The sequence below is a fragment of the Mastomys coucha genome, unplaced genomic scaffold (assembly GCF_008632895.1).
Source record: "Mastomys coucha isolate ucsf_1 unplaced genomic scaffold, UCSF_Mcou_1 pScaffold18, whole genome shotgun sequence".
NCBI classification, from domain to species: Eukaryota; Metazoa; Chordata; class Mammalia; order Rodentia; family Muridae; genus Mastomys; species Mastomys coucha.
Window position 1 is genome coordinate 92,967,707 of NW_022196900.1, and position 12,483 is coordinate 92,980,189.

Sequence of the window (12,483 nt, forward strand, 5' to 3'; positions counted from 1 at the left end):
TGTATATTATCTAAGCTGCTAGTACAGTGTTGAAAACAGGTAGCAAGAATCCTTGCCTGTCCCTTCCACACAGGAGGCTTCGAGCTTCCTGTGTGTGGTTCTTGTTGGTTTTTCTTTAACTTACTGTTATGATGACTTCTATCAGTTTTCAAAAGCTGAAGCAGCCTTGCATTTCTTGGATAAATCAGTTGGTCGTAGCATTTAATTCTTCCTCTACATTGTTAGTTTTCATATTCTAGTATTTTGTGTAAGAGCCTTACATGTATCTGTGTATATCTAAGATATTGGTCTGTAGATTTTATTTTCTTGTGGTACCTATCTTTGGTCTGAGGAGGATTTTGTTGGCCTCACAGAATGAACTGGGAAATATTTACTGTGATTCTGTCTTCTGGAAAACTGTCTTCTGGAAAACTCTTGTAAATGCTTGAAGTACTTACCAGTAAATCCAGTTGGGCTTATATATATATATTCTGCAAAGTTATTGGTGTACAGAATAGGCCTATTCAACATTGCCTACTATCTGAATAAATTGTGGCTTTCAGGTAATTGTCTGTTTCATCTGGACTACCAAATTTTGGCCACAGAATTGTTCATAAATTACTCTTTTTAATGTCTCTGAGATCTATAGTGTCATCTCTGTCATCTGTTTTTTATTACCTTTCCAGAGACAGCTTTGTCTTTGGTTAACATCTCCTGCCCCCACCCCACCCCTGCACACACACACTTGTTTCCTTGTTTAAACTTGATTTCCATTCCTTTTTTCTTTTTTACTATTTCTTCTTAATTTTAATGACTTAACAGTAATTATTTAAGTTAGTTCGTAGTCAGTGGTCTCACGGCTGACCTTCTTCCTCTGTTTAAGCCATCATCCTCTTTTACTTTGCCTAGTTGTAGGACTGCCATCACATCTGGTTTACTTTGCCTGTTTGTTTGCTTCATACCTTTGAGATTATTGTTATACTTCATCTACTGTATACACCAAGTGCCATAAATATCTCTTAGCAACACTGTGACTTCATCCTACAACTCTTTAGAGAATATCATACATACTGTATTTCAATCATTTACACCCACTTTCTCCTCCTCTAACCTGTATGCTACCCCCTTCTTCTTCAGATTCATGGACTCTTTAATTATTATTGTTACATATACACATGCACACATGCAAACGCACACACACACATACAGTCCCTCCCTCCCTCCCTACTTAGTAAATGTGTATTTAGGGTTGACCTTTTGGAATTAGCAGCCATCTGTTGCCTGTAGTTGTTCATCTGGGGTTGGGCTTTGTGAAACATTCCTCCACCCCTTTTGGGATGGCATCTGATAACATCAGTTGTTCAGATTGTTTTGGCAACCTCACTGTAAGGATTTCAGGGTGTAGCTCCCTGTCATACATAGGAGACACTATCTCACGCTATCTCCAGTCTTCTGGCTCTTAAAAGCTTTCCATTTTATCTTTTGTGTTGTTCCAAGTTTATCTTACAAATTTTAGAAAGTTGTATTTTTCTTTCAGAATATGTCTGTTTCCATCATCTTCTGTTACTGATCTGTTTGATTCCTTTGTGGACTAACTTAAGATTTCTTTTAGAATTGTTAAGGTGAGTATTTGTTTCTTTTTCTGTTGATGTGATAAAATACCTTGCTAAATAAACTCAAGGGAGAAAGGTTTTATTTCAGCTTACTGTTTAAGGGCACAGTCCATCAAGGTGGCAGGCATCTTAAGCAGCTGGTCCTGTCACATCCACAATCAGGAACAGAGAGCAATGAATGCACATTGCTCCTCACCTTCCTTTCTCCATTTATATAGAACAGGATCCTTGTCAAGAAAGGGGCTACGAACAGCAGGCAGCAATGAACATAGTCAACTTCCTCACCTCATGTTCAGGGCCCATCTCCCAGGTAACGCCAGATTCTGTCCAGTAGACAGTTAACACCAGCCATCACAGCTGTGTTATTACAGCCTTGAATGTGAGCTTGAGAATGTTGTCATCTGCTGGTGCTGGCATATACTATGCATGTAGCTCTGTCCAGTTCACGATGGTGCTCATGAATTTCATTAGGTTAAACCCATTTGGTTTGGTAATTTAGGGGTATAAAACTCTAGTTGGACAGTTTACATAAGTATTACCGTGTCTTTTGTCTTCTACTTGCCACTCAGTTAAGGTTTAGTTGCTCATTCTTCAAAGATGTTGCTATGATTTGAATGTTGTGTGCCCCACAAAACTCATGTTCAAGCTTAATCCCCCACAATATAATTAAGAGGTGGGGCCTTTAAGAGGTAATTACACTTGTCACCCATACAGAATTAATATCTTAACCTTCTTGTCCTTCCACTTTCAAGTCCAAAGACTTAAAGCACTCTCTTAGCGGAAGATACCAGGCCTGTACCTGGCAGAGAAAAACTTAGTGAATTTTAGAAAAAATTCAGTGGCCTGAATTTGTATTTTCCAGCTTCCAGAACCTCATCTGGTCCTTTTAAAGATTCAGTGTCCTATCTCTTGTCAGATCAGCTAGATGGATTGAGACAATTCTTAAAAACCCATTACTAATTAATTACTAATATTATTAATTGTGTTTTTCTTTTGTATAGCTTGTGTCTGTGAGCAGATCTAACTTTATTCTGTTTGAGGCAGGATTTTTTTTTTTTTTTAACATAAGGTTCTTTCACCAACTTGTTTCAGATATTCTTCCCTCTTTGGTCTGTGACCCTCCTTCCTATATCCCTCCTCCCACCTCAGGATCTGTGACCCTCCCTTCCTATATCCCCCCTCCCACCTCAGGATTATTTAGTATGTTCTTACCAAGAGCTTACCACAGGTTTTCTTAAGGATACTGGGGGAACAGGACGATGCTCATTTACAGCTAAGGGAGAAAGGGTGGAGATTGTGTGTGTGGTAGATGTCCTTGTGCTCGCCGTGAGGAGTGTGGCTCCCTGCGCTTGTATGCCATGCTGTGCTTAGGTGTGAAGAACAGGATTTTTGCGGTTTACTCAAGTTGAGCCATTAAAATTATATGTAGCTACTATGTCTTCTACATGGACTGCAGGTTGGAACTCTTTTTACAGTCATGCTTTCTGCTTTTATTCTGTAGACTGATAATGGTCTTCAGTTGCCAAAGAAGGTTGTGGATGCCAAGAGAAAGGTAACCAGTCTCTTCAGTGCAGTTGGATGCCTCTAGCAGCCCATCGCGATCGGCTGTAGACATGGCAGAGTTCACTAACTACAAGGATGCTGCCTCCAACCGCCACCTGCGGTTTAAGTTACAGAGCCTGAGCCGCCGCCTCGATGAGTTAGAGGAAGCCACAAAAAACCTCCAGAAAGCTGAGGATGAGCTCCTGGACCTCCAGGACAAGGTGATCCAGTCAGAGGGCAGCAACTCCAGCATGCTGGCTGAGATCGAGGTGCTACGCCAGCGGGTACTGAAGATTGAAGGTAAAGATGAGGAAATTAAGAGAGCTGAGGACCTATGTCATATGATGAAGGAGAAACTTGAAGAGGAAGAAAACCTTACCCGAGAGCTAAAATCTGAAATTGAGCGACTTCAGAAACGAATGGCTGACTTAGAGAAGCTAGAGGAGGCTTTGAGCAGGAGTAAGAACGAATGTTCCCAGCTTTGTTTGAGTCTCAATGAAGAGAGAAATCTGACCAAGAAAATCTCTTCTGAGTTGGAAATGCTCAGAGTCAAAGTGAAAGAACTAGAATCTTCGGAGGACCGCTTGGATAAAACTGAGCAGAGTTTAGTGTCAGAACTAGAAAAGCTAAAATCATTAACCCTGAGCTTTGTAAATGAGAGAAAATTCTTGAATGAAAAGGAAAAAGAAAATGAGAAATTAATAAAAGAGCTTACTCAAAAACTGGAGCAGAACAAGAAAATGAACCGAGATCACATGAGAAACGCCTCCACTTTTCTGGAAAGGAATGACCTACGGATAGAGGATGGCATTTCTTCTACTCTGTCATCCAAAGAGTCAAGAAGGAAGGGCAGTCTGGACTACCTAAAGCAGGTTGAGAATGAAACCAGAGACAAATCAGAAAATGAAAAGAACCGGAATCAGGAAGACAACAAAGTGAAAGACCTTAACCAGGAGATCGAGAAACTTAAGACACAAATCAAACATTTTGAATCTTTGGAAGAGGAGCTTAAGAAAATGAGGGCTAAAAACAATGACCTTCAGGATAATTACCTAACTGAACTGAATAAAAACAGAAGCTTAGCTAGCCAGCTAGAGGAGATCAAGCTGCAAGTCAAGAAACAAAAAGAGTTAGGAAATGGAGACATAGAAGGTGAAGATGCTTTCCTTTTGGGCAGAGGCAGGCACGAGAGGACTAAGCTCAAAGGCCACGGGGGTGAGGCATCTGTGTCCAAGCATACATCCCGAGAACTGTCTCCTCAACATAAGCGGGAAAGGGTCCGGAACAGGGAGTTTGCTCTTAATAACGAACACTATTCTCTAAGCAGCAAACAGGCTGCTTCTCCTGTTTTCACAAACAAACGGGCAGCGAAAGCTTCCAACACAGGGGTGGGTGCAGACAGTGGGACTCAGGAGACAAAGAGGATCGAAGACCGATTCGCACCTGGGTCCTCTCAGAGTGAAGGGAAGAAAGGTAGAGAGCAGCCATCAGTCCTTAGCCGTTACCCGCCTGCTGCCCAGGAGCACACTAAAGTTTGGAAGGGAGCTCCCAAGCCAGGCACTGAGAGTGGACTTAAGGGAAAAGTAGAGAAGACAACTCGAACATTTGGTGATTCCACTCATGGATCTGTGCCCAATGATACAATGGGGAGAAGTGATAAGACTTCTGACCTCTCCTCTGAGGCACACTGTGGGAAGAGAGGACAGGTAACGCAGGCTGCAGAGTCTGGCTGCTCTAAGACCATCGGAGCTCTCTCCTCATCTCAAAGAGCCTCGTCAGAAGGACTTTCTAAGGGTAAAAAGGCTGCTAATGGCTTAGAGGCTGATGCCAATTTTTCAAATTCTAAAGCTCCTATTTTATCAAAATATCCTTATAGTTCAAGAAGCCAAGAAAATATCCTTCAGGGCTTTTCATTGCCAAATAAAGAAGGAGTTGATCAGTCTGTAGCAGTTGTGATGGAAGATAGCAGTCAGCATGAAGCCCTGAGGTGCCGTGTCATCAAATCCAGTGGCAGAGAGAAGCCAGACTCAGATGATGACTTGGACATAGAGTCTCTTGTTACTGCCAAGTTGGTGAACACAACTATCACTCCAGAGCCAGAGCCCAGAGTACAGCCACAGCCAAACTCAAAGGCTAAGTCCCGGGGGGGAGCTAGAACTGCCCTGTTTGAAAACGATAAAAACGCTGCAATAGAAAATGACTCTGTGAAACCTACCAGACCTTCCTCCAATGCTATAGAATTCCCAGATGCCAACTGTGCTGGGGTGAAAAACCAGAGGCCCTTTAGCCCTAGAGAGGCCCTGCGGTCTAGAGCAATTATAAAGCCTGTTATCATTGATAAGGATGTGAAAAAAATCATGGGTGGATCTGGAACAGAGGTTGTATTGGAGAAGCAGAAATGCACCTCTAAAGCTGTGACAAGCAAAGTGACAAGCAGCATTACCATCTACCCCTCTGACAGCAGCGGGCCTAGGGCCAGCCCAGGAGAGGCCCCAAGGGAGAGGCACACATCTGCCAGCAACATCCAAGTGGGGCCCCCAGAGCTCACAGCAGTTAGCAACCATGTCAGCTCCCCTCTTGAGCTCTCTATTCATAAACATGATATCACTTTGCAGCTCACAGAAGCTGAAAGAGTGGGAGATGGGTCTCCAAAGAATAGAGCAGAGACAGTGGTCTCTCGGAGCAGCATTCTAATCAAGCCATCAGATTCTGTGGAGAGGAATAGTCATGTGCCCCCAGCCGAGACAATCAGGTGGAAAAGCCATAGTGCCTCTTCAGAGGTGACCTCTTCAGACACCAGACACATCACTGTGCGGAATGCCTGGAAGAGTAAGAGAGACTTGAAGTGTTCAGAAGACCGCCCAACTCGAACAGGTAGAAACATGGAAGCTACTAACGCCTATACACAGAGGTCTTCCACAGACTTCTTAGAACTTGAACAGCCCAGGTCACACCCGTCTGAACAGGGCACTCGAAAGGTAGGAAATTCAGGGGATGCTCCCGAGCTCTCCTCACGAAGGACCCAAAGCAGCCTCACTGCATCCGAGGTGCTCACCCGGAGGAGTCGGCTGGGAGATGCCATCACTGCCGCCTCCTGGAACCACTCGGCAAGCGTGGTGAGTCTCACTTTCCTTCCCTTAGCCTTGATCTGTTTGACCGAGGACTTGGGGAACCCAGAAGGTTAGGAGATGCTGAGTCTCAGGTAGGTTTGGGAGAGAGCAGCGTGATTTCCAGAGCCTCTCATCTCTTTGTCATCTCCGTTTTGCTCTCACAAAGAGGGGAGGCAAACAAAGTGGCATTTATTCCCTGGTTTGCCTGAGATTTCCAGAGTAGTGAACAGGAAGCTCTGAGGTACCTGCAGGATGGCAGTGAACAGGTTCTTCCTCTGTGGACAGGTAGGGAGGATGAGGCATGACCCTGGATCTACTTTATAAACTTTATACTCAAGTGTCACTTTGTTTTGTTCTAGATAGGCCTGATCCGTTGTATTCTCGGTCTGAGACTAGTTCAGTATGGCTCATTAAAGAACAGATAAATACAGAACCAACTGACTTGAGAACCAGAGTGAAAACAGTCTGGAGAAGGCTCTAGGAGTGTCTTGGACCAGGAACTCATGACCATGGAAATGTCTTTCTGGGGACTGGAGAGATGAGATGACTCAGTGGTTAAGAACACCAACTGCTCTTCCAAGGGTCCTGAGTTCAATTCCCAGCAAGCACTTGGTGGCTCACAACCATCAGTAACGAGATCTGATGCCCTCTTCTAGAGTGTCTGAAGACAGCTACAGTGTACTCACATATAGTTAATAAATAAATAAATGAAAATATCTTTCCTCTAGACTCACTACTAGTACCTTTTAAATTTTTACATTGTTTTATTTATTTAGTGTGTATGGGTATTTTTTCTGCATGTATGTCTGTGTACCAAGTGTGTGCCTGGTACCCAGAGGCCAGGAGACTGTCAAATCCCCTGGTACTGGAGTTATAGATGGTTGTGAGTTGCCTTGCAGGTGCTGAGAATCAAACCCAGATCTTCTGGAAGCGTAGTCAGTGCTTTTAAGCCACTGAGCCATCTCTTTAGCCCACATTAGTGTTTATTTTAAAAAGCAGGTGATGGGTTAACTGAGCAAGCCTATCAGTCTTTTAGGTGCTTAACTCTTGGGTTCACCCAGTGTCCCTTAAAACAGCCCTGTGAGCAGTGCTAGCCTCACTTCTCACATGTGAATAGTAAAATGAAGGTCAGACAATGCTTTAGTCATGGTCATCCCGATGAACAAAATAACAAAGAGCTCAGACTGGAACCTAAGATTCCTCTGTAGATCCAGTGCGTCTCTACCCTGGCCACTGGTCTTTTCTGCTCATACTTATTATTCTTTAACAAAGAATATTCGCAAGGCAGAATTCTAAGAGTGGGTCTTGAAGATCTGGCTATCTGAGTTTCCAGGGAGGCCCAAGCCAAGGGACAGAATGATATAAGGGGGACGGCATGTGCTTTTTCACAGATCATATTTAAGAAGTAAGGAGCTGCCTAATTCAGCATAGTCCTGCCATGCAGCAAGGAAGTGGCTTTCACATATGCCACTTGGGGGTCCACTCTCATATTTCTGTTCCAAGCTCTGGACTATAAACAGGCTTCAGTTATGAGTCTCTTTTAAAAAAAAAAAATTGTTTATGAGTACACTGTAGCTGTCCTCAGACACCCCAGAAGAGGGCATCAGATCCCATTACAGATGGTTGTGAGGCAACATGTGGTTGCTGGGAATTAAAACTCAGGACCGCCGGGCCGTGGTGGCGCATGCCTTTAATCCCAGCACTTGGGAGGCAGAGGCAGGTGGATTTCTGAGTTCGAGGCCAGCCTGGTCTACAGAGTGAGTTCCAGGACAGCCATGGCTACTCAGAGAAACCCTGTCTCGAAAAACCAAAAAAAAAAAAAAAAAACTCAGGACCTCTGAAAGAACAGTCAGTGCTCTTAACCGTGAGCCACCTCTCCAGCCCTAGTTATGAGTCTCTTGGTCTCCTCAGTTCTTTATTTCCAAGAACCCCTGCTCCCCACTCCCACTCCCCAAGAATATCTCTGTAGTTACTGTGTAGTGCAGTGTCTTATGCCAGGTGGGAGAACTTTCCGGGGTGGAAGGTGAGACTATCAGTCCTCCCTGTACTCTGTGCTCACTTTTTACTTGTTACTCATTGGCACAGGAGGAAGGGGAGGACGGCATATTTGTTATCAGCAGGAGAGTACACAACCCGCTGGAGCCTTCTGAACTGCCTGGGAAGCAGGGACTGCCAGAGCCTGAGCGAGTCTGGACTGAGGAACGGCTACACCCAGCAAAGCCTTATGCTGAGGAAGACTGAGCCGGCTCGGTGAAGTCTGCTGCTGCCTCTCTCCTCCCGCTTCTCAGCTCCTCCCCAATCCTGGCCTGTGAAGGACGGACCCAAGGCCAGTTAGCCAGGCTAGACACAAGGCCTTGGCTGGGAGACTGGAGAGCCAGGCTAGGGCTCAGGTAATTTTTGCCAGTTGTGCAGATAGGATCAGAGACTACAGACCATCACTCAGGCCCAGCCTTCCCTGATGCATGAGTAGTCCTCTCTCCTCTCTGTCCCCAAGGTAGCATGGACCATTCTTTGACCCCCCCCCCCCCCCCAAATGGGAAGTTACAGAAACCCAGTACCATATAGAGGTAACCAAAAGCTCTCACCTCTGCTCCACGGTGAGCAGTTTTTTTATCAAAGCCCAGTCCCTTTTGCTCTGTGTTTGATGCCCTGATTTGTCTCCTCATCATATCCAGTTGCCTCTGTTTGCCCTAAGAGACACTCCCCACCCCCACCAAGAACACGTTATGAATTAACAGCCATCACTTCCATCCTAAGAGGCTTACATTCCTTTGTCTTTGAGTTCTTGAGAATTTGGAAACTGGAAGAGTCTGCTGCCCCTAAGTAACTGTGGGACCATCCTTATGTTGAAGCTTCCCTGACCTGACTTTTGGATAACCAGTTTCATGGAGGCAGAGCAGGATACCACATGGAATGATATCACCCTCCAACGCCAGCTTTCAGCTCACCTTCTAAAGGCATCCATCAGAAACAGACAGATCTTGTACATCTCCTTTCCTGGGTACCAACACTGCTGCTGGCAAAAGCCTTTGCTCTCTGGGGCTGGAAACTTCAGTTGACTTCAGCATTCTCCTCTTGGGAGAATCCCTACACTGAGCCGACGGAACCGGCTGGCACACTCTGCCTTTTAGGAAGTGCGCGGCAAATGGGAAAGCAAACAAGAGTTCCTTTAGTCACTCCACAAGCAATAGCCTCATGAAAGGCATGGACTGACTGCTCCCTCCCTTTGCTCCTCCATCCCCTGTGGAGGAGGCCTTGCACTTTATCATGCTGACTGCTGATGCAAAAGTATCTACGAGTAGACCATTTCAGAGATTTCATTGGAGGAAAGCCAATACCTGCCTGTTGAGGGCCCCAGATTTATGCAGTTCAAAGTGCATTAAGCCTTTTAGAAAATAAACTTTTATCTCCTTATAGTGACCAGATGGGGAAGTTAAGAACTGTTTGCTTGTCACTGAATTTTCTGAAGCATTGTTTCAATTCAAAGGGATCCTCCTCGGCTACTTTTGTGAAGTACATGTCATTGCCTTATCACTAGACTAGGGACTTGGAAAGCCACTTTTCCCTCCTGGCTTTGTCACTCTTGCTCTGTGACCTTTGGCAAGTCTTGAAGCCTCAGTTTTCCCTATCTTTAAAATGAGTTCTTTGTTGTGTGCATGTGTACCCACGTGTCACCTGCAGATGCATGCTGGGGATTGGACACAGGACCTGGTGTGCTAGGCAAGTGTTCTGCCACTGCTGCTTCCCAGCTGCAGATGAGTTCTAGGAGTGGATGACCTCTAAGGCCTTCAGTTTGTGTTCTACAGTTGTTTCACCCATCAGCATGAGCTGACTCTTGGTTTTGGAAGGTGATGTCCACGTGAGTCTGGGGAACATCTTTCTTTCTGCCTTCAGTTTTTTCTGAGTCTTTCTTTTTCCTCATGTTTCTGTCATGGGGATGAGTCTGTAATGCCTGTTTTCAGTATGAGGTAAAGGGATTGGATTGGGTGGTCTCAGGTTTATGTGGCACTTGCCCAGTGCCACATTTCCTGGCTTTCAAGCTAGGTGCTTTTTATAACGTAAGTCTGTTTGATTTCCTGTTCCTGTGCCTTTCCTGTGAACTTCCTGGCCACAGGGAAGACACAGGACGTCCTCAGGAGGACTTAGTCTCCTTTTCACCCTTCTTAGAGCACGCGCGCGCGCGCACACACACACAGACACACACAGACACACACACTGGCACCTATCTGCCCTTGTCTGCATCAGACTCAGCCATCCTGCCAGGGTGTGGGGAGATCTACCATGTTTTGTTTGTTTGCTTCCCCCAGCCCTCAAGGGACAGGAATGATTAGCACTTCTGTTTTAATGGAGTTTTGCTAACCTGAGGGCATTGCCATGTGTCTTGCCTCCACATCCCACCTTGATATACAACTAAGATAGTGTTTTCAAGATCTGTTCCTGCTGCTGCTTTTGGGTTACTGACCAGAAACTCCTTGATTCAAGGCTGCAGCATCTCACTTGCAGTGCCCCTGCCACTCTCCTGTACTAGTTGGCAGCCCTGAGAGTTAAAAGGAAACAGACCCCTGTGGTGGTCCACCGAAGAGTCTAGGAAATTAAGTCTGTGGCTCTTCTCTGCTGATGAAAACAGAGGGGCACCAAGCCCTGCCCTCAAAAGATCTCGCCAATAATTTTTGTCTTTGGGTGTTGAGCCCTGGATTCTGGTGCTGTAGCTTCTGGTGCCAAAGTCTGGATCTTTCCACATTTTAGCAGTACCAACACCTGCTGCTATTTGAAATGTTCTGTGGAAAAGGACAGCTGTGGGCTGCCATTTTGAAAATCTGAGTGCAATAGCATTTGATTGTAACAATTATTTCAGGATATTTTGTTTCTTATAGTCTGCACACTTTGTAGTCCTGCCATAAAGTAGATTTTATTTTTAAATATCTTCAGCATTGCAAACGTTTATACTAAGCAAATCGAGGCTAGAGGGTTCAAGTCCCCCAGAGCTTCATATGGATGTCTAGACTGGCTCTGATTCCAAGGTTGAAAGGCACATCAATTCTGAAAACACCAAGATGTAACCTTTGGGCCCAAGCCAGAAGCTGCAGGAAGCCTCACATAGAAGGGAGACTGGTAGTCAAACCTTTGTCTAATCAAGCCAAATATCCCCTTAATCCCCACCAAAAGACCCTTTTATGACAGTGCTTCTTCTCTACAGTTTGGGTAGATGGCTAAATTGAGCCAGCAGGTCAGGAGTCTATGAGAGTTCTGAGTACAGGAACCTGGTCCTGGATATGCTTGGTTGGAGGATGAAGAGCTGGCTAAATGCCAGGAACTGGTAATTTCCACCTGCTGCTGTTACCAGCTACTCTGGTATTGAAACAATCAGAAAAGGCTGCAGGGTGGCAGGCAAGGAAGCTAGCCAACTGTGTGTGACAGCGAAACAGTTCAAATGAGTTGAAAGGATCTGTGTGCAGCCAAGGCTACAGGCAAGCTTGCACACCAGCCATCCCTCCCAAGTAGCAGGGCTGGTGCCTAGAGCAATAGGTGGATTTCTCATCCTGGGCTTTGTCAGTTGTTTAGATTTAATGGTTCAGTAAAGGAACAGGGACGCAGCGGCTGGCCCCTGGCTGCCTTTGTTGGCATGGGCTTCTATTCTGACAAAGACTGCTTTGTAAACAAGAGCTGCTTTTTAGGGATTATCTTTTTAAACACCCTGAATGGGGAACAGGGTTCTCCTCAGCCACCTCAGCCAGAGTCATAGGAAAGAGGTCCTATTTTCCTGCTGCTTCACAGCTCAGAACATGTATTGAACGGAATGTATTTTTAAGAGAATAAAGTCTATTTTTTTGTATTTTAAAGATTGAGAGGGCTAAAAAGATAGATAGCCCTTAAATAAACTTACGCATGATAGGTCCTTTGCTGGGGCCTCAGCTGTTGGTCTACACCTACCTGCCCAGGCAGGTGGCTCTGGCTTCACCTCTGCCCCTTGGAGTCTAGGTGCAGCAGCTTCTACATTCCTGCTCCAAGCACGGGACCAGAGAGGCCAGAACCTGCCCCTGGAAAGCAGGGCACAGCCACAGGCAGTGGCTCAGGGCTCCTTGGGTGCATGTGTATAGTTGAAGCTGCCTGTCTGCATGTATCCTTTGGCTGTAATGCTCGCTGTTGGCTCTGCAGCACAATATTGTAACCAATAAAGCTCCCTTGTTTCTGTATGCTCCTTTGAGTCGGTGATGCCAATTTTTGTCAATATTATTTCT

At 45.3% G+C, this 12,483-nt stretch overlaps 1 protein-coding gene across 10 annotated transcripts in view; it reads left to right on the top strand.

Moving 5' to 3' along the window:
* The window catches only part of Luzp1 (leucine zipper protein 1), a 97,122-nt gene extending 84,682 nt beyond the window's left edge, over positions 1-12,440 (top strand). For 7 of the 10 annotated variants that reach the window (XM_031379102.1, XM_031379103.1, XM_031379104.1 and 4 more), the window contains 2 exons: positions 3,094-6,250; positions 8,330-12,440. In XM_031379102.1, coding sequence (XP_031234962.1) covers positions 3,206-6,250; positions 8,330-8,485 — 3,201 coding nt within the window. In that variant the 5' untranslated portion in view covers positions 3,094-3,205 and the 3' untranslated portion in view covers positions 8,486-12,440. Of the gene's footprint in view, positions 1-3,093; positions 6,251-6,603; positions 6,819-8,329 lie in introns of those variants that run through there. The other 3 variants (XR_004121137.1, XR_004121138.1, XM_031379106.1) reach the window with 3 other exon arrangements.
* Positions 12,441-12,483: the final 43 nt, after the last annotated feature.